This window comes from Ranitomeya variabilis, chromosome 4 (genome assembly GCF_051348905.1).
Source record: "Ranitomeya variabilis isolate aRanVar5 chromosome 4, aRanVar5.hap1, whole genome shotgun sequence".
Taxonomy (NCBI): domain Eukaryota; kingdom Metazoa; phylum Chordata; class Amphibia; order Anura; family Dendrobatidae; genus Ranitomeya; species Ranitomeya variabilis.
Window position 1 is genome coordinate 95,108,346 of NC_135235.1, and position 20,191 is coordinate 95,128,536.

General features: G+C 42.5%; 1 protein-coding gene across 3 annotated transcripts in view; it reads left to right on the forward strand.

Annotated features, from left to right (window-relative positions):
* KIF20B (kinesin family member 20B) overlaps positions 1 to 20,191 on the forward strand; it is a 190,227-nt gene that overhangs the window by 59,279 nt on the left and 110,757 nt on the right. For all 3 annotated transcript variants that reach the window (XM_077258943.1, XM_077258940.1, XM_077258941.1), the window contains exons 6-11: positions 8,376 to 8,560; positions 9,815 to 9,887; positions 15,546 to 15,776; positions 18,916 to 19,027; positions 19,145 to 19,216; positions 19,953 to 20,099. In XM_077258943.1, the coding sequence (XP_077115058.1) occupies positions 8,376 to 8,560; positions 9,815 to 9,887; positions 15,546 to 15,776; positions 18,916 to 19,027; positions 19,145 to 19,216; positions 19,953 to 20,099 (820 nt within the window). The remainder of the gene's footprint in view (positions 1 to 8,375; positions 8,561 to 9,814; positions 9,888 to 15,545; positions 15,777 to 18,915; positions 19,028 to 19,144; positions 19,217 to 19,952; positions 20,100 to 20,191) is intronic.

Sequence of the window (20,191 nt, forward strand, 5' to 3'; positions counted from 1 at the left end):
TTAAACACATGTGATAATTAGTCTTCCAGGTGATTCTAATTAAAGGAAAACTACTTAAAAATGATGTTCCACATTATTAAGCAGGCCACAGGTTTCAAGCAATATGGGAAATAAAAAGGATCTCTGCTGCTGAACAGTGTTAAATAGTGCAGTGCCTTGGTCAAGGTTTGAAAACATTAGATATTTCACGAAAACTTAGGAGTGATCATCATACTATGAAGAGATTTATGACTGAAACAGAGTTCATGCATATAAAGGCATATTGAGGAAGCTTTCTACCAGACAAATTCATTGAATTAAGAGAGCAGCTGCCAAAATACCATTACAAAGCAGCAAAAAGTTATTTGAAGTTGCTGGTGCCTCTGGAGTCCCTCAAAACCTCAAGGTGTAGGATCCTTCAAAGGCTTGCTTTGGTGCATAAACCTACTATTCGGCCACCCCTAATCAGTAATCACAAGCAGAAATGGTTGCAGTGGGCCCAGACATACATGAAGACTATTTTTCAAGCAGTCTTATTTACTGATGAGTGTCGCGCAACCCTGGATGGTCCAGATGGATGGAGTAGTGGATGGTTGGTGGATGGCCACCATGTCCCAACAAGGCTGCAACATCAGCAAGGAGGTTGAGGAGTCATATTTTGGTCCAGAACAGCTGGTAGGGCCCTTTAGGCTATGTTCACACGATCCTTTTATCGCTGCGGATCCGCATCGGATTTGCAGCTGCGGATCCGCAGACGTTTTCCATGCAGGGTACAGTACAATGTTACCCTATGGAAAACGAAATCCGCTGTGCCCACTATCCTTTTTTCGGCTTGAAAATCAGCGCGGATTTTCAGAGGAAAAAAAGAAGTACCATGTCAATTCTGTCTGCGGATTCCGCAGCGGGTTTCCACCTGCACCAATAGGAAAATGCAGCTGGAAACCCGCAGTGGAATCCGCAGTAGAAAAAGGACTGAAAACCGCAGTAAAAACCACCGCAGGTTTTGCACTGCGGTTTTCACAAATCAGGACCTGAAAAATCCGCAGCGAAAAAAGGATCGTGTGAACAAGCCCTTAAGGTTCCTGAAGGTGTGAAAATGACCTCTGCAAAGTGTATAGAGTTTCTGACTGACAACTTTCTTCCATGGTATAAAAAGCAGAAACGTGCCTTCAGGAGCAGAAGAATCTTCACGCATGACAATGCACTATCTCATGCTGCAAAGAAAACCTCTGAGTCATTGGCTGCTATAGGCATAAAAGGATATAAACTCATGGTGTGGCCACCATCTTCCCCTGACCTCAACCCTATAGAGAACCTTTGGATTATCATCAAGCAAAAGATCTATGAGGGTGGGAGGCAGTTAACATCAAAACAGCAGCTCTGTGAGGCTATTCTGACTTCATGCAAAGAAATACAAGCAGAAACTCTCCAAAAACTTACAAGTTTAATGGATGCAAGAATTGTGAGGATATCAAAGACGGGTTCCTATGTTAACATGTAACTTGGCCTGTTAGGATGTTTTGGAGCTAAATAGCTTTTTATTCAGTGAATGTGACCTCCTAATGCTGCAAATTCTTCAAATGAGCATTTTCAGTTCTTTAAAACACATCAAATGTTTAGAAATTCTACTGTGCATAATAATTTGGAACAGTGCATTTTGAGTTTTTATTCATTTTAGAGATTATACTGTTATCATTGAGAGGTTTCTTCAATAAAATTCGATGTATACTCTATCGGGTGATGACTTTTATTAGACTGACTCATTTGCACCCACCATTTAGGAAAATCAGAGAAAAATGTCATTTGCATAATAATTTGGAACATAGTGTATATCTCAAAATGGAGAACAAAAAATGAATACCAATAAATACGGTACATTTATTTATGTAAAAATAAAAAGTACACATTTGGACTCTCCACTTCCGGAATGACCTGACCAATATGACCGTCACATTAGTTAATCCCTTTAGTGAACCAAAGAAAAATCATGGCAAAAAAACTTTTTCATCATACCGCTGAATGAAAAGTGGAATAAAACGCAATCAAGAAGATTAATGTAAATTAAAATTGGAATAGCTGAAAACTCCGTTTTATACTGCAAAACAAAGCCATACAGATCCATCAGTGGAAAAATGAGTTATGGCTCTCAGAATAGAGCTATGCAAAAACATTTTTTTCCATGTAATAGTTTTTGTGTAAAAGCATCAAAACATGAATAATGATATAAATGTAGTATCGCTGTAATCGCACTGACCTGAAGAATAAAGCTGTCTTGTTAATTTTACCACACAGTAAACGACATTAAAAAAACAAACAAATGCTGACTTTTTTTTGTTTTTTTTTTGTTCATTCTTCGTGACAAAAATTGCAATAGAAAGCAATCATAAAATGTAATGTGCCCGAAAATCATACCAATAAAAACATTGACGCATTCCGCAAAAAAAAAAAAAAACAAGCAATCACATGACTGTCTGCAGAAATATGGAAACATTATAGCTCTCAAAATATGGCAACGCAAGAAACTTATAGGGAGCTTCCACGTTCCTGGTAGCATAAAGACTCTAGGAAAGTGCTCACTTCCTCTTTGGTTACTTATACGTTTTGAAGGCGGGGACAATGGCACCAGCGCTGATTCAGCGCAGGGCTCACCTGTCATATCCGCACTTAAGCCCCCCCAGAGCAGGAGTGCCAATGCCACCAGGGCTGTGGCGTTTGAGTCTGTCCATTTTGGTGGAGTAGATATAAAATGGACAGATACCGAAAATGTACAGTTAAGTCCATATATATTTTGACAGACATTTTTCTAATTTTGGTTTATAGACATTACCACAATGAATTTTAATCATAACAATTCAGATGCAGTTGAAGTTCAGACTTTCAGCTTTCATTTGAGGATATCCACATTAAAATTTGGATGAAGGGTTTAGGAGTTTCAGCTCCTTAACATGTGCCACCCTGTTTTTAAAGGGACCAAAAGTAATTGGACAATTGACTCCAAGGCTATTTCGTGGACAGGTGTGGGCAATCCCTTCCTTATGTCATTCTCAATTAAGCAGATAAAAGGCCTGGAGTTGATTTGAGGTGTGGTGCTTGCATTTGGAAGGTTTTGCTGTGAAGTAAACATGCGGTCAAAGGAGCTCTCCATGCAGGTGAAAAAAAAACATCATTAAGCTGTGAAAACAGAAAAAACCCATCCGAGAAATTGCTTCAATATTAGGAGTGGCAAAATCTACAGTTTGGTGCATCCTGAGAAAGAAAGAAAGCACTGGTGAACTCATCAATGCAAAAAGACTTGGGCGCCCACGGAAGACAACAGTGGTGGATGATCGCAGAATAATCTCCATGGTGAAGAGAAACCCCTTCACAACAGCCAACCAAGTGAACACTACTCTCCAGGAGGTCGGCGTATCAATATCCAAATCTACCATAAAGAGAAGACTGCATGAAAGTAAATACAGAGGGCTCACTGCACGGTGCAAGCCACTCATAAGCATCAAGAATAAAAAGGCTATACTGGACTTTGCTAATAAACATCTAAAAAAAAAGCCAGCACAGATCTGGAAGAACATTCTTTGGACAGATGAAACCAAGATCAACCTCTACCAGAATGATGGAAAGAGAAAAGTATGGCGAAGGCGTGGTACAGCTCATGATCGAAAGCATACCACATCATCTGTAAAACACGGCGGAGGCAGTGTGATGGCTTGGGCATGCATGGCTGCCAGTGGCACTGGGTCACTAGTGTTTATTGATGATGTGACACAGGACAGAAGCAGCCAAATGAATTCTGAGGTATTCAGAGCCATACTGTGTGCTCAGATCCAGCCAAATGCAGCAAAACTGATTGGTTGTCGTTTCATACTACAGATGGACAATGACTCAAAACATAAAGCCAAAGCAACCCAGGAGTTTATTAAAGCAAAGAAGTGGAATATTCTTGAATGGCCAAGTCCGTTACCTGATCTCAACCCAATTGAGCATGCACTTCACTTGTTAAAGACTAAACTTCAGACAGGCCCACAAACAACAGCAACTGAAAACCACCGCAGTGAAGGCCTGGCAGAGCATCAAAAAGGAGGAAACAGCGTCTGGTGATGTTCATGAGTTCAAGACTTCAGGCAGTCATTGCCAACAAAGGGTTTTCATCCAAGTACTAAAAATGATAATTTTATTTAAAATTATTTAATCTGTCCAATTACTTTTGGTCCCTTTAAAACAGGGTGACACATGCTAAGGAGCTGAAACTCCCAAACCCTTCATCTAATTTTAATGTGGATACCCTCAAATGAAACCTGAAAGTCTGAACTTCAACTACATCTGAATTGTTTTGTTTAAAATTCATTATGGTAATGTCTTTAACCAAAATTAGAAAAATGTCTCTGTCCAAATATATATGGACTTAACTGTATAATAAATTGGGTACAGTAGTACAATGCAGGATGTACTGTACATTTTTTTGGGAAAGTTATAAAGTATTCTGTTCCTGATTAAGATCTTGGCTTTTAGCTGAGGTGAAACTGTGCTGCACTTTATGTACCGTATTTTTCGGACTACAAGACGCACTTTTTCCCCCCCCCAAAAAAGGGGGTGCGTCTAATAGTCGTAATGCAGGCTTACCCGCAGTGGTGTGGTGGCAGCGGCAGAGGTGCGGGGATGAGGAGGTGCAGTCAGCGGGGTCCCTTTCACCGGTGAGATGATGCAGCAGCCCGGTAAGCAGCAGAGCCGGGTGAATCATGTTATCGGTGGTGGCGGCCATCTTCCTGAGGCCGCGCGTGCGCAGATGGAGTGCTCTGCTTCCCGGGGCTTCAGGAAAATGGCCGCTGGAGGCCGCACATGCGCAGATGGAGATCGCGGTGGCCATTTTACTGAAGCAGAATTCTCCGATTTAGATCTTGGCTTCAGGAAAATGGCCGCCGCGATCTCCATCTGCGCACGCACGGCCTCCCGCGGCCATTTTCTTGAAGCCCCGGGAAGCAGAGCACTCCATCTGCGCACGCGTGGCCTCAGGAAGATGGCCGCCACCACCGATAACAGCATGATTCACCCGGCTCTGCTGCTTACCGGGCTGCTGCATCATCTCACCGGTGAAAGGGACCCCGCTCACTGCGCCTCCTCATCCCCGCACCTCTGCCGCCGCACCTCTGCCGGTAACCACTGCTGCAACCCTCCCATGGACACTCAGGTGCACGCCGTACCGCATCACCCCACCTCTGCCGACACCATGCCTCCTGTGACCCTGCTCTGCCACCGCCAGCCCTCAGGTAAGATACTGTAAATTCGGACAATAAGACGGATCCCCATCTTATAAAAAAAACTTTTTTTTCTGCAATTTTCACCCCAAATTTGGGGTGCGTCTTATGGTCCGGAGTGTCTTATAGTCCGGAAAATACGGTATATATTAGTATATTCCTTGCAGTTGTGATTTTGCATGTTTGCTGCACTGACAAAACTGCGGTGCATGGGAGAATGGTGATAGGAACGCAGCAATAGGGGATTAGTGGGAGTACCCAAGGATTGAACCCCTCTCGATAAAGACATGTCATCCTGTTGATATGCAATGGGAAAACAGCTCTGTGGACATTCTTTAGCTTTGAAGTCTGAAAACATTACCTCAAATATGACATTATTTGGTTCTGAAACGTATTTACTCCATCACTCGGCCGTACTGGAGGTCCCTGGGTGGCCCAGACACAAGGAGAAGGATACATCTCCATACAGCAATTTTGAGACTTTTTTTTCTTTCTGATACGCTTAATGTTTCTGGGAGAGTATATATGTATATGTTGGAGTTGCTCTGCAAGCAGATTTTTTCCATGATTCTGTTTAAGCCTTTCCTTTATCTTAATGAACATGTAACGGGCAGCGTTGTCTTATATTTTGTAAGCAGTTTTTGCTTTTTCGTTTTGTGCTGCCGCTTGTTAGCTCAAACAAGGTGATTGATCTTGAAGCCGAGCTGCAGAGTGAGACATCGCTTCTGAACTTATTTAACGCTGCCTTTGTCCGCTTTGTAGTTCAGCTCCACAATCCGCTTTTCTAAATGATCCAACAGAGGGCTATTAATCGGAGGCTTGAGCTCTGCTGCTTGGCCCTGGCAGCTTTTCATCGAAAGTTGTTCAGTCTTATTATCTTGTCATTTCTTTGCTTATTTACAGTCAAAAGTGCAGCTGCAATAATCTACAGTGGTCTGCAGAGAACATTTTTATTGACGCTGCTTTAGAGTTGGTAAACTTTAACCACCGTTGTCCATAGATGATGCATTGAGGCGCTGGTTATTTGATCCTGTTTTGTGTCTTACTAGTCTTACTATCTTGTTAATATAACCTCACTACCTGAGCATTACAGAGGTTGTACTTTGCTGGATGATGGCAGCCTCATCAAATCAGGGTCCATTTAAAATAAAAATGGTGGCTTCTCCCCTCCCGCAGTAGGGCTATTCCCGATGGATCGCTTGACTTTGGATGCAGAAGCCCTATGATCCCACCAGTGGCCTCTGGCTGCAGCAGACCTGTGACAAGTGTCATGTGACCAGCAGGAAATGGCAGCCACTGATTGTCTGCAGCACACCCGTGACGCAGCATTGCCATGTGACTCGTTGGGAATAGCCGCACTGACATCACTGCAACCGCACCACTCCGGTGAGTATCCTCTACTTTTATTTTAGATCGGGCTCTGAAGTAACTCAGCCGGGGCTGTCTAGTGGAGGAAAATACCTTTTTTAAAATGTGCCATGAGACTTTTTTACTATTTTGTCCATGTATTTGGAGGGATATGACCATGGGTTATAGCTGCTACCATTAGAAGGTGGACACCAAGTAGTTAAAGGGGTTGTCCACTACTAGGACAACCCATTCTTGTTCAACATGTTTGGCCCCGATAAAATGATAGTCTATACTCGCCTCCCGTGCCGTTCCTGTGGTGTCGGCATTACCTCTCCCTGGGGCTCTGGTGTGGTGTTGTGACGCCAGCACCCAATCAGCCCTTTTGTCACTGTCTCCGCCTTCGGACAGATCAAATGTTAAGAGGAAATCCGGACTGCAGCCCAGACATCCTTTTCATGTTCGATTTGTCCGAAGGTGGGGATAGTGGCGCCAGTGCTAATTGGGCAGCTGCATCATGTGTCACTACAAGAGCACGGGAGTCCGGAGTGAACTAGTGCCGCCGGCACAGGAGATGAGTATAGGCTTTATTATTATCATTATGCTAAGTGAGGGGTAAATAGTGGACAACTTCTTTAAAGAAGCACTTATCAATTTTTTTAAAGGGAGCCTGTCACCCTACCCCCGGTGTTTTTAACTAAAAGAGCCACCTTGTGCAGCACTAATGCTGCATTCTGTCAAGGTGGCTCCTTTAGTTGGGGTTCCTTCCAAAGCTGCAGTATTCATTTTTTTTAATTAGCCTGCCATACCTCTAGTCCGTCCGGGGGGCATGTCTTTTCCCCCCGGACATAAACGAACGCCTCCCAGCCATCACTCAGGCCCTCCATGCGCCGGGCGCCACCTCCTCTCTCTTCATTAACGTCCCCGGAGCCTGCGCTGTAAGTTGCTTTTTTGGGTATGGGCAGTTTGCGCTGCCCTTCGACTCCCATCACACGATGGGAACTTACAGCGCAGTCGCCGGGGACGTTAATGAAGACAGAGGAGGCGGCGCACAGAGGGGCTGAGTGATGGCTGGGAGGCATTTGTGTCCGGGGGAAAAGACATGCCCCCAGACAGACTACAGGTATGGCGGGCTAATTAAAAAAAATAAATAAATATTGCCGCGTTGGAAGGGACATCAAATAAAGGAGCCACCTTGACAGAACCCCTCCGATTTGGGTCGCATACCACTCTACGGTGCTGCATACAGGACATTTTAAGGCATCCAGGCAACTTAAAACCTTTGGATCTGCAAACGGCAGGAGATTGATAATATCTACTATACCAGTAAAATTGTTCTGATGAAGGTCCGGATGTGCACTGAAAACATTCAAACCTTTTGCTTTATGGATGCACAATAAATAATTTGGTTTTTTTCAAGCCACAATACTACTTGAGTGCCAAGTTCTTTTCTATTTTAGGATGTGTCATAACGTAATGGGAGTAGTCCTGAGGATAAGGCCTGGGCTCACTTTTGGCCTGTACTTCCCCCTGCCGTGCGCTGTGGATGAGAATACTTCCTTTTTAGTGAATGCTGCTGATGCCTTTCGCTGCAGAGCAGGTTGCTGTGAGTGTCTTGGTGTAAGGAGGTTGTGGTGATGAACGATCGTGTCATGACATATCCTTGCCATATGCCATCACTTACAATGATGGGAGTACCCCTTTGACCATCACTTGTGAGTGCGGTCATTCCGAGTGATCTTCTGATTAGTGATGATGATTTTCATTCTGTAGACTTCAATTTGTCATCTTTAATTGCAGGAACGAAGGTCGATGCTGGGATTTTACCAAGATCTATGGAAATGCTGTTTAATACAATTGAAGGGAAAGTTTATTCAAAGATGGATATTAAACCTCATCGATGTAGAGACTACGTAAGGCTGACCAAAGAGCAAGTGAGAGCAGAGAATGCATTTAAAAATGGAGTCCTTCGCCACACTAAAGAGGTATGTGTTGTGTATGCCAGGTTTGGTTCAGTGGCAAATCTGCTTCATCCCAAATGTTCACTTTTCTGTGTTGGGTGTGATGCGTCTGCTGTATTTATGTTCATGCAAATGACAATTGATCAGTAATTGGTGGTGGGACAGTACGATTTTAAAAAATGCGGGCAAAATTCTTGACAGGACCAAATTTTGAAAATTATTAAATGAGAAGCATCTTTGTCAGAGGATGAATCTTAACAATTTAATTGGAATCTCACCAGGTTCCCCCATCTGAGAGCAAATGTATGTAGGGACAGAGACCTTGATTCCAGCGATGTCACTTACTGAGCAGCTTTCAGCAGTTATGATAAAATCAGTATTTTCTCTACTCCAGATCTTCTAGTTCTCTGGTGTGAGTGGGGATTTATACAGCTCAGGATTCACTCATTGGCAGCTTCCTGTGCACACTGGCAGCTTTCTGCCTATGCACACAGTAGTGGGGGTGGGGTTATAAGAAGAGCTCATGAATACGGAGGACTACATGGCACCAGGATTACTAGTCCTCTAATGATCTCCTACTGATATAACAGTGATTTTTATAAAAACTACAGCAAAACAGCCCAGTGAGTTACACATTGCCGGAATCCGTATCTGTCTTTATGCTTGTCTTAAATTAGATGTTAAAAACGTGCTGATGGATTCCTTTTTTAGTACCAATTTGTAACTGAATAGATAGCTGTGATCTTTTATATGCAACTTGGTTCCTGATTTTTATTTTTTTTTCATTTCCCCCCCCCCCCCCCAACCACGTCCCTATTATTTTTTTGGCCAGAGATTTATTCTTTTACTTATTTTCTGTGACTGATAAACTTGGACATAGCCAAGCACAGCACTCGTATCAATCTCATAGACACTGAATGGTGTGGCAGCAACCGTGCCACTCCGTGGAGTAACATCATGGAGCCCCAAGTAATCAGACATCGCCTATTCAAATAGGTGATAAATGTCTTTGTGGAAACGCCCTATCAATGAAAAAAGCAACCAAACAAAAAAACTAAAGCGTTTCTTTTTTGTAATCTTTTTTTTTTAATCATACAGTATAGTACATTATTGGAAACTATTGTCAAATGTGAAAATGGGCGTTATATTTTCATAGGGCATCAAACAGACAATCCTTGTCTCGATTCATTGCTCTCTACACAAAGTTGTATGAAAAAGAATCTCTGCTATAAGCAAATCTTCTCTCCTATTAAAAACTATACATATTTAATTTTTTAGGTTGACCCTCAATGCACTATTCGAAGTAACAGTAGAACTTCTGTGGATACTACAGACTTTCTTAATGATGACGGTAATATATAGAGCTTTAATGAACGACTCTCATAATGGGGGGGGGGGGGATTTTAGGTGTATTTAACAACTTCTCGACATCCACTGTATATGCAAGGAGCCTGCTCTGTGTACTGCAGATGTCTGCAGCCACAGCCAGCACTTTAGTCTAACAGCAGTTATTCGGGCTTGCTCTGATCTTATTTTTAACTTAAAGTTGATATCTGGGACTAAAAAAAAAAAATGTATGTATATATGTGTATGTTTTTTGGCAAAGCCAGCTCATCGCTACACACACACACACACACACACACACACACACACACACACACACACACACACACACACACACACACACACACACACACACACACACACACACACACACACACACGTTTGGACATGCCTCATTTAAAAATTTTTCTGTATTTTCATGACTGTGAAAATTGTACATTCACACTGAAGGCATCAAAACTATGAATTAAAACATGTGGAATTATATACTTAACAAAAAAGTGTGAAACACCAGCAGAAGTCTGGAGGATACACAGCTGATAGTCCTACTGAATGGACTATTAGAATTTGTATTATGGCAAGAAAAAAGCAGCTAAGTAAAGAAAAACAAGTGACCATCATTACTTTAAGAAATGAAGGTCAGTCAGTCCAAAAAATTGGGATAACTTTGAAAGTGTCCCCAAGTTCAGTGGCAAAAACCATCAAGCGCTACAAAGAAATTGGCTCACACGAGGACCGCCCACGAGGATAAGTTTATCAGAGTCACTAGCCTCAGAAATCGCAGGTTAATAGCGGCTCAGATTAGAGACCAGGTCAATGCCACACAGAGTTCTAGCAGCAGCCACATCTCTACAACAACTGTTAAGAGGAGACTTTGTGCAGCAGGCCTTCATGGTAAAATAACTGCTAGGAAACCACTGCTAAGGACAGGCAACAAGGAGAAGAGACTTGTTTGGGCTAAAGAACACAAGGAATGGACATTAGTCCAGTGGAAATCTGTGGTTTGGTCTGATGAGTCCAAATTTGAGATCTTTGGTTCCGACCACTGTGTCTTTGTGCTGCGCAGAAAAGGTGAACGGATGGACTCTACATGCCTGGTTCCCACCGTGAAGCATGTAGGAGGTGTGATGGTGTGGGGTTTCTTTGCTGGTGACACTGGGGATTTATTCAAAATTGAAGGCATACTGAACCAGCATGGCTACCATAGCATCTATAATGGGGATAGGGGAAAATATGTGTAAGTGGGTTAAGAGCTGGCTCAGGGATAGGAAACAAAGGGTGGTTATTAATGGAGCCCACTCGGACTGGGTTGCGGTTAGCAGTGGGGTACCACAGGGGTCAGTATTGGGCCCTCTTCTTTTTAACATATTTATTAATGACCTTGACCTGGGGGCATACACAGCAGAATTTACAGATGACACTAAACTCTGCAGGGTAATCAATAGAGAGGAGGACAATTTTATATTACAGGATGATTTATGTAAACTAGAAGCTTGGGCTGATAATTGGCAAATGAGCTTTAATGGGGATAAATGTAAGGTCATGCACTTGGGTAGAAGTAATAAGATGTATAACTATGTGCTTAATTCTAAAACTCTGGGCAAAACCATCAATGAAAAAGACATGGGTGTATGGGTGGATGACAAATGCACATTTAGTGGCCAGTGTGAGGCAGCTGCTACAAAGGCAGATAAAATAATGGGATGCATTAAAGGGAACCTGTCACCCCGTTTTTTCCGTATGAGATAAAAATACCGTTAAATAGGGCCTGAGCTGTGCGTTACAATAGTGTATTTTGTGTACTCTGATTCCCCACCTATGCTGCCGAAATACGTTACCAAAGTCGCCGTTTTTGCCTGTCAATCAGGCTGGTCTGGTCAAATGGGCGTGGTGACATCGCTGTTTCTTCCCCCAGATCTTGCTTATTTTTCCGTTGGTGGTGGCGTGGTTTGCGCATGCCCAACTGCCGAATCCACTGCACAGGTGAGGAAAGAGTGCGATCTGCGCTATTCCCCTGGTGATCGGTGGGGGCGGCCATCTTCCTGAGGCCGCGCGTGTGCAGATGGAGTGCTCTGCTGCCCGGGGCTTCAGGAAAATGGCCGCGGGATGCCGCGCGTGCGCAGATGGAGATCGCGGCGGCCATTTTCCTGAAGCCGAGTTCGCTGTGAGTGTATGCTGGCAGGGTTGCTATTGGTACCTTCACCTTCAGGCTTGTCCCATTCTCTTGAAGTCTAATGGACCTGGTGAGGAGTAGAAGGACCCCAGGCACATTCTTAAAGACAAGTCACTCTTTACTTGACACACTTAAGCACACGAGGCAGCATGCAGTACACTTTACAACTTCTTCTGTCTCCGACACAGAGGTACATTCCTATCGGTTTCTGGCAACGGCACTTTACACGTGGATGGTAAACAAGCAAAGCAAATGAGAAACTTCCATCTTCCTACTGAAGTGACACACGGGTCAATATGCTGCGCTGTTAGCCCTGCACTCTAAAGCAGTCTGAAGTTCCTTACAAGGGTCGCTCCTAGAGCTTTTCCCTCTCCTGTGTCCTCATCTGGTCATCTCCCTTCTCTTGGTCCCCCACATCTGGCCAACACTGGACTCAGTGCATGATCTAACAAGTTTGTGAGCAGGCTCATAACAATGCATTACATCTGCGGTCAGTCTGCATAAAGTGAAAATTCCATAGAGGGACGAAGTAAAAGCAAAAGTAAAAAATATATAGTACACAAATATTTTTATGACAAAAAGGCTATTAATATATAATATTTGGTATCGCTGCCACCAGAACGGCCCGAGCTATAAAACTGTGCCACCAGTTAACACCTCCAGTGAACACTGTAAACAAAAAAAATAACGAGGCAAAAATGATGTTTTCATTATGTCGCCGAACAAAAAGTGGAATCGAACGCGATAAAAAAGAAGAATGTTAAAGATAGGGGACCATCACGACCTCCTATTCATGGAGACATGCCATGTCCTTTGCATCCACCTTGGTGAAGACCTGTGGAGCAATGGTGAGCCCCAACGGGAGGGCTCTAAACTGGAAATGTCTAACCATACCCACCAGTGATACCGCCACCCTAAAGACCTGCTGGTGATCTGCATGTATATCCTTAAGAGCCAATACTACCATAAAGCAATCTTTGAAGAGCAACTTTGATAACCTAACACATTCCATCTTAAAGGGACGCACCACCAGGAATTTGTTCAGACCTTTTAGATTAATAATGGTCCGAAAGTAACCGTCCGGTTTTTTAACCTGGAAGAGGGGGGAGTAGAACCCCCCTACCTCTTTCTGCCACAGGAACCAAGACTGCCTGCCACCAAGACTGCCTTGTGCCATAGTTCGAGGACTTCTGATTCCAGGGCCTGCTGTTCCGCCGCTGAGGAACGAGTGGGAGTTATCATAAATTTCTCCTGAGGTATTGAACGCAACTCCAACCTTAGTCCTGAACTGATAAGATTATGGATCTATCTGCTATTTGATATTTTTGACCAGGCCGGTTAGAAGGCAGACAGCCTTTCCCCTACCTGGGCTGGCAGTCATTGGGGTGGTTTTCTGTGATCCTGGGAGGAGCCGAATATGTATCCTCTACCTTTCCTTTTCCTATCATCCCATCTGCTTTTATCCCTGGAAGACTTTCTTCGGCTGAATCTTCTCTTGTTAAAGAAACGTCCGTAGGAAGGGCCTGACAAGTTAGGAAACTTCTTTTTATTGCCCCCTGCCTTTTCAAGGAGTTCATCCAACATTGGTTCGAACAAGTGTTCCCCTTCACAAGGGATGGCGCAAAGCTTCGACCTGGCCTGGATGTCTCCCGGCCAACACTTTAGCCGTAAGCCCCTTCGGGCTGCATTAGAAAGTGACGTGGCTCTTGCGACTAACCTGACGGAGTCCGCCGACGCGTCCGATAGAAAACTACAATTCCCTGCATCATGGGAAGAGTAGTCAGGATGCTTTCTTTGATGCCTTGTCCTTTTATTTGTGACTCTTAACTGGTCCAGCCAGACCATTAAAGATTTGGCTGTACAGGAGGCTGCCACCGCCGGCCTGAGGGTATGTGTCCACGTTCAGGAAACGCTGCGTTTTTCCGCTGCGTCAAAAACGCAGCGTCCAGATGTTACAGCATAGTGGAGGGGATTTCATGAAATCCCGACTCCACTATGCGTTAAACGCATGCGTTTTTGCCGCGAAAACGCATGCGCGGTGCGTTTTTTCAAAACGCAGCATGTTGCTACAATGAGCAAAACACGCAGGAACACCGCAGGTGACCTGCCTGTGACCTCAGGTGCAGTTTTGGTCAGGATTTTACTTGCATAAAATCCTGACCAAAGCCTGAAGCAAGCCTGAACGTGGACACATACCCTAAGGGACCCCACTGACATTTCCCAGGCGCCTTTTAGGAAAGTATCTGTCGTCTTATTCAGTGGGTCCTTTAGATTTCCCATGTCCTCAGATCATAGCGAGGCTTTACTAGATTCCTTAGCGACCGCCGCATCCATCTTTTGGGGCTTTATCTCACGATGATGAGGCAGACTCCTCGAAAGGATACTTTCTTTTGATGGTCAGAAGTAAGGAGCCTTTCCTTTCTGGTGTCTTCTATTCGATTGTCCTTTTACATCAACTAAGGAATTTGCTCCTCATACTGTGTGGGGTCATCATAACACAGTATCAGACCCCAATCAGAGGAGAATAAAACATTCACACTCCTTATCTATGAACTGTTCCAATGTTTATGAACACAACTGTTTATCACTCACATAATGGTAATTCTGCTTCACGTCACCTGTTTTATCTATGGCATTTTTCAGTGATGTGTTGTGCATAAATATGTGATTCTTCAGAATTTCTTTTAGTCTATGCCTGATGAAGAGACCTGTGTAGTCTCGAAAGCTTGCAATTTGTTACCATCTTTTCAGTTAGCCATTAAAAGGTATCAACCACTGAGGACTCTCAAATCTAAATGGGTTTGGTTGATGCATTCCAGAGTTATTACCACATAAAGCGACACTGATCAGGATTGTAAAATTTGGCCTGGCCATGAATGTAAAAACAGGATTGGGGAGTGAAGGGGCTAAACTCAGTCTTCGGGGTAGGGGCTATGACAGCTTGACCACTTCCTTACATTTATACTGCAGACAACAAAACTGGAATAAATGTCATGGAAAGTGCATGTGGCTTTTTTTTTTTTTTTTTTTTTTTAATTTTGTATTTTTTTTAAGGACCTACTTTTATATGGACAAAAAAAGGAAGAAGCTGATGTTTGCCTGTTTTAGCGTGTTCAGTCATACTCCCGATAGACAGCTCCCTTAAATGTGATGATCTAGTCTCTGTAGAGCATATAATAGAACTAGAATTCTGTCCTGCTTATCAGGAAAGGAGCAGGTACTTGTTGTAATATAGCGGAGAAGACTAGTTCCCACGTTCCTCCCCCCCCAAAGTTAAAATAACAAGGGATTCTATTAGCAGCAACCAGAGGGGGTAGGAGACAGATTCTGGAGGTTCTGGACAATATCAAAGATCACCAGCAGCACCAATAGTTTAAAACTGCTAAAACCTCAGTATTAAAATGATTCCCGGGTTACCCCGTTATAACCCCAGTAAGGACCTGCTTCTTTATTTGTAAACGTTTATTCTTTTCTTTTATTCTATGACTGCAGGACTTTCCAACTCTTCCCGAGTCCTTCCTGAATTTGAAGAACGTGTAAAGGAATGTGAAGAGTTCAAGTTAGATGTCGATGGGTCTGTGAAATTCTCTGTTTGGGTTTCGTTTTGTGAGATCTACAATGAGTGTATTTATGATCTTCTGGATCCCGTGTCTGGTGAGAAGTGTTATAAGAGAAAAACGTTAAAGCTTGCCCAGGATATAAAAGGATTTTCCTTTGTTAAAGGTGAGGCATTTTTATTTGTATTTTCCACTTCTTTTTTTTAAACTTTATGATAAAATACTTCAAAATGAACATGGTATACATTAACAGGATATGCATCAGATTGTTACCAATATTAACAGATGTCCATTCAGAATAGTCTTACAAATATTAATCATATTCTACATAGCATATATCACTGTAACATAGAATATACTAATGCTTAAATGTATGTTTAGAACACTGCACTCTTCTGATCATTAGGACAATAAACAACTTATCAAATTTAAAATCTTAATGATTTAGAGGTTAGAAATAGCAGTACACTCATTGGTTCATTTGTAACAGGAATCTCGTGTTTGGAAACTCTGAATCCATCAGGGTACATAATGTGAAATTGATGGAGTTACAACATTGGCAGATAAGAACGTCAGAGGTGATTCACACCACTTCTCCCAAATTCTATTGAATTTTTTTGGTAGCATCCTCTTTTCCTATACACTATATTCTCATACGGTTATATATTGTTCACTACATTTTTTCTATTGATTGACCGAAGGTGCCCCCTCCCTCCGCAACCCCATTCACATTAACCCCTTAACGACCGCCGATACGCCTTTTAACGGCGGTAGTCAAGGGTACTTAAACCACAGCGCCATTAATTAACGGTGCTGTGGAAAAAGTGCATAGCCCCACCAGACTTGGATTTTCTTCGGGGTCTTGATTGCCAGGGGTAGCTGAGAACATTATTTGGGTCAGTTTTTACCGACCCCTGTTTTGCGATTGCCCGTATTAAGTTTACTAGCGACCGCAGGTCTTGGGGTCTCGGCTGCCAGGGGTAGCAGAGACCCCAAAGAACATGATTCGTTTTGCGATCGCCGGTATTAACTGTATACTGGTAACCGCAAAAAAATCCGATGTGCCATTTAATGTCTCTGTACTCTGTTGTGATCAACCAACATTCACCCCCCCCCCCCCCGATACTTACCAGCGTGTCCCTGGGTCCTCCTGCTTCCCCTCACGGCCACTGGCGTCTTCCTCCGGTAAGAAAATGGCGGGCGCATACGCAGTGTGCCTGCCAAGATCTGCTGGCCATCACCCGGCAATAAGAGGAAGATTTTTCCTATTGGTTCATTTTGGTCACCGTGATAGGGTCTATCACAATGATCAAAATAAAAAAAAATTTGTAAATACAACCCTCTTTATCACCCCCTTAGTTTGGAAATATATACATTTTCTTTATTTTACTAATTTTTCCTATTAGGGTTACAGTTGGGCTAAAGTTAGGGTTAGGGTTAGGGTTGAGATTACGGTCAGGGTTGGGATTACAGTTAGGGTTGGGATTAGGGTTAGGGTTGGACTGAGAATTGTACCTAAACAGTGGAAACACCACATCAGGGGGTCCCCAAACACGACATGGCTCCACCATTGATTCCAGCCAATTTTGCGTTCAAAAAGTCAAATGGTGCTCCCTCCCTTCTGATCTCTGACATGCGCCCAAACAGTGGCTTACCCCCACATATGGGGCATCAGTGTACTCAGGACAAATTTGAAAACTTTTGGGGTCCAGTTTCTCATGTTACCCTTGGGAAAATAAAAAAAAAATTTTTTTTTATTTTCACGGCTCAGCGTCAAACTTCTGTAAAGCACTTGGGCGTTCAAAGCGCTCACCACACATCTAGATAAGCTACTTGGGGAGTATCTAGTTTCAAAAATGGGGTCACTTTTGGGGGGGTTTCTACTGTTTAGGCACATCGGGGGGGCTCTGCAAACGCAACATGACGCCTGCAGACCATTCCATCAAAGTCTACATTTCAAAACATAACTACTTCCCTTCTGAGCCCCGACATGTTCCCAAACAGTGGTTCCACCCCCCCAACATATGGGGTATTGGCGTACTCAGGACAAACTGGACAAAAACTTTTGGGGTCCAATTTCTCCTGTTACCCTTGTGACAATAAAAAATTGCGAGCTAAAAAATAATTTGAGGGAAAAAAAAATATATATTTTTTTTTTTATCTTCACGGCTCTGCGTTATAAATTTCTGTGAAGCACTTGGGCATTCAAAGTGCTCACCACACATCTAGTTCCTTAGGGGGTCTAGTTTCCAAAATGGGGTCACTTGTGGGGGGTTTCCACTGTTTAGGCACATCAGGGGCTCTCCAAACGTGACATGGCGTCCGATCTCAATTCCAGCCAATTCTGCATTGAAAAAGTCAAGCGGAACTTCTTCTCTTCCAAGCTCTGCGGTGCGCCCAAACAGTGGTTCCCACATATGGGCCATCGGCGTATTAAGGAGAAATTACAAAACATATTTTGTGGTTCATTTTGCTTTTTACACGTGTAAAAATTGGTTCTGAAGTAAAATGTTTGTTTACAAAAAAAAAAAAAAAGTTAAATGTTATTTTTTTCCTTCCACATTGTTCCAGTTCCTGTGAAGCATGTAAAGGGTTAATAAACTTCTTGAAAGTGGTTTTGAGCACTTTGAGGGGTGCATTTTTTTAGATTGGTGTCACTTTTAGGAATTTTCTGTTACATAGACCAGTCAAAGTCACTTCAAATGTCATGTGGTCCCTAACAAATAATAAAAAAAAAATGGTTGTGTAAATTTTGGTCACTGCTATAACTTTCTATTTAAAAAAAAAAAAAAAAAACAGAAATTGTGCTGATGTAAACTATATATGTGGTAAATGTTGTTTATTAATTGTTACCCCATCGGTGCTGATTCTGCAGGGTGTCCGCTGTCATGTACAGCTGAAACCCTCGGGAATTTCAGCCGCACAGCAGCGCTATGCTATTATTTCTCAGTGCCGTTAAAATGTGGTACTGAGGAATAAGGCCCCTTAAGGACCACTGTTGAAAGGCGTGCCGGTAGTCGATGAGGGCTTAGTAAACCAGTGCAACATTTAAAGAGACAGCGTTCCTGTGTCTAAATATTTTGTTTGTCTGATTCTTCTCTTTATAGGTATATTTTTGAGTAAAGTGTGATTCGGTCTTTTAATCTATAAACTTTTGACAACATTTTATTTAAAAAAAAATATATAAATAAAAAAAAAAATATATATATAAATTTTTTTTTTATAAAAGCTTGTTTATGTGAATGCAGCTTAATCATATTGTAATATACATGCACCAATGTAATTCAGCTCCCATTTCAATCCAGATCTCCAGTGGATACAGGTGTCAGATGCGCGAGAGGCATGCAGGGTTCTTTCTCTGGGGAAAAAGTTCCAAAGTATCGCCTTCACAAAACTAAACAGTTCTTCGAGTAGAAGGTAAGCCATTTTCAAAACCATGGAGGATGCAAAATCTATATGCGTTACTACTCCTCTGTTAGCTTGATATAGTTGATAATGTGCGCTGTTCAATTAGTTTATTTTTTCCTTTTACAGTCACAGTATATTTACGGTCCGTCTCCTAAAAATTGAAGATGCTGATGTTCCTTGTGTAGTAAAAGTCAGCGAGTAAGTGAAGGAATCTATATACATTTTCAGTTTTTTTTTTTTTTTTTTTCCCCCTCATTGCCATCTTGGATTTATCACCCTCTCATGGTCTTTTAGTTTCTGCTTTGTTACATTCTTAAAACCCCCTGGAAACTTATGTGAAGATGCATGAGCATCACTGCTATTAGGTAAAGTACCTAAAATTGGTTGTGCAGTGGGAAAAAAATCAATGGCCCCTTTCTAGGCTATTATCAGCCCACAGCTGTCTGTATAGTATTTGCTGGTTATTAATTATAGGGGGACCATAGTCATTTTGTTTTAGGTCTCCTATGTTACTAGCCAGTAAAGGCTAAGTATACAGTTGGGAGCTGATTTTAATAGCCTGGGAAGCTCCATGGGTGTTACCCCCTTACCAAGCTATAAACATTGGCCCCCAGCCATCGGCTTTCCCTCTGCTGGTTGCGAAAATTTGCGTGACACTGGGCGGGGAGACTCGGACCAATTTTTTTTTTTTTTCCCATACGTTTAGTGTGACTCTGGCCTTAGTCTATAGCATCTGCCTCTTTAACTTGATGACTAGAATTGTATGTTTTGTACTTGCGGATCCATGTTTTGAAAGTGTCTTAACAGAAATGAAAATTAGAAATAAAAATATATAAAATAAAAAATGCAGACCATAACATTGTTTTGTGATAAGTAATAGAAATTATTTATTTTAATTCTAATCTTCCCCAAATTCATTTTTTTTCCCTCCTAGATTAACTCTGTGTGACTTGGCTGGTTCTGAAAGATGCACAAAAACTCAAAATGAAGGAGAAAGACTGAAGGAAAGCGGGAACATAAATACATCGCTACTCATCCTTGGCAAATGCATCAATGCACTGAAGAACAGCCAGCAGGCCAAGTAGGGTTATACCTCGACATCTGACTTTTCATGTTTGTGTTCTGATAGCAGTATATAATAGGTGCAAAGGCGAGACATATTGTAGATATTTA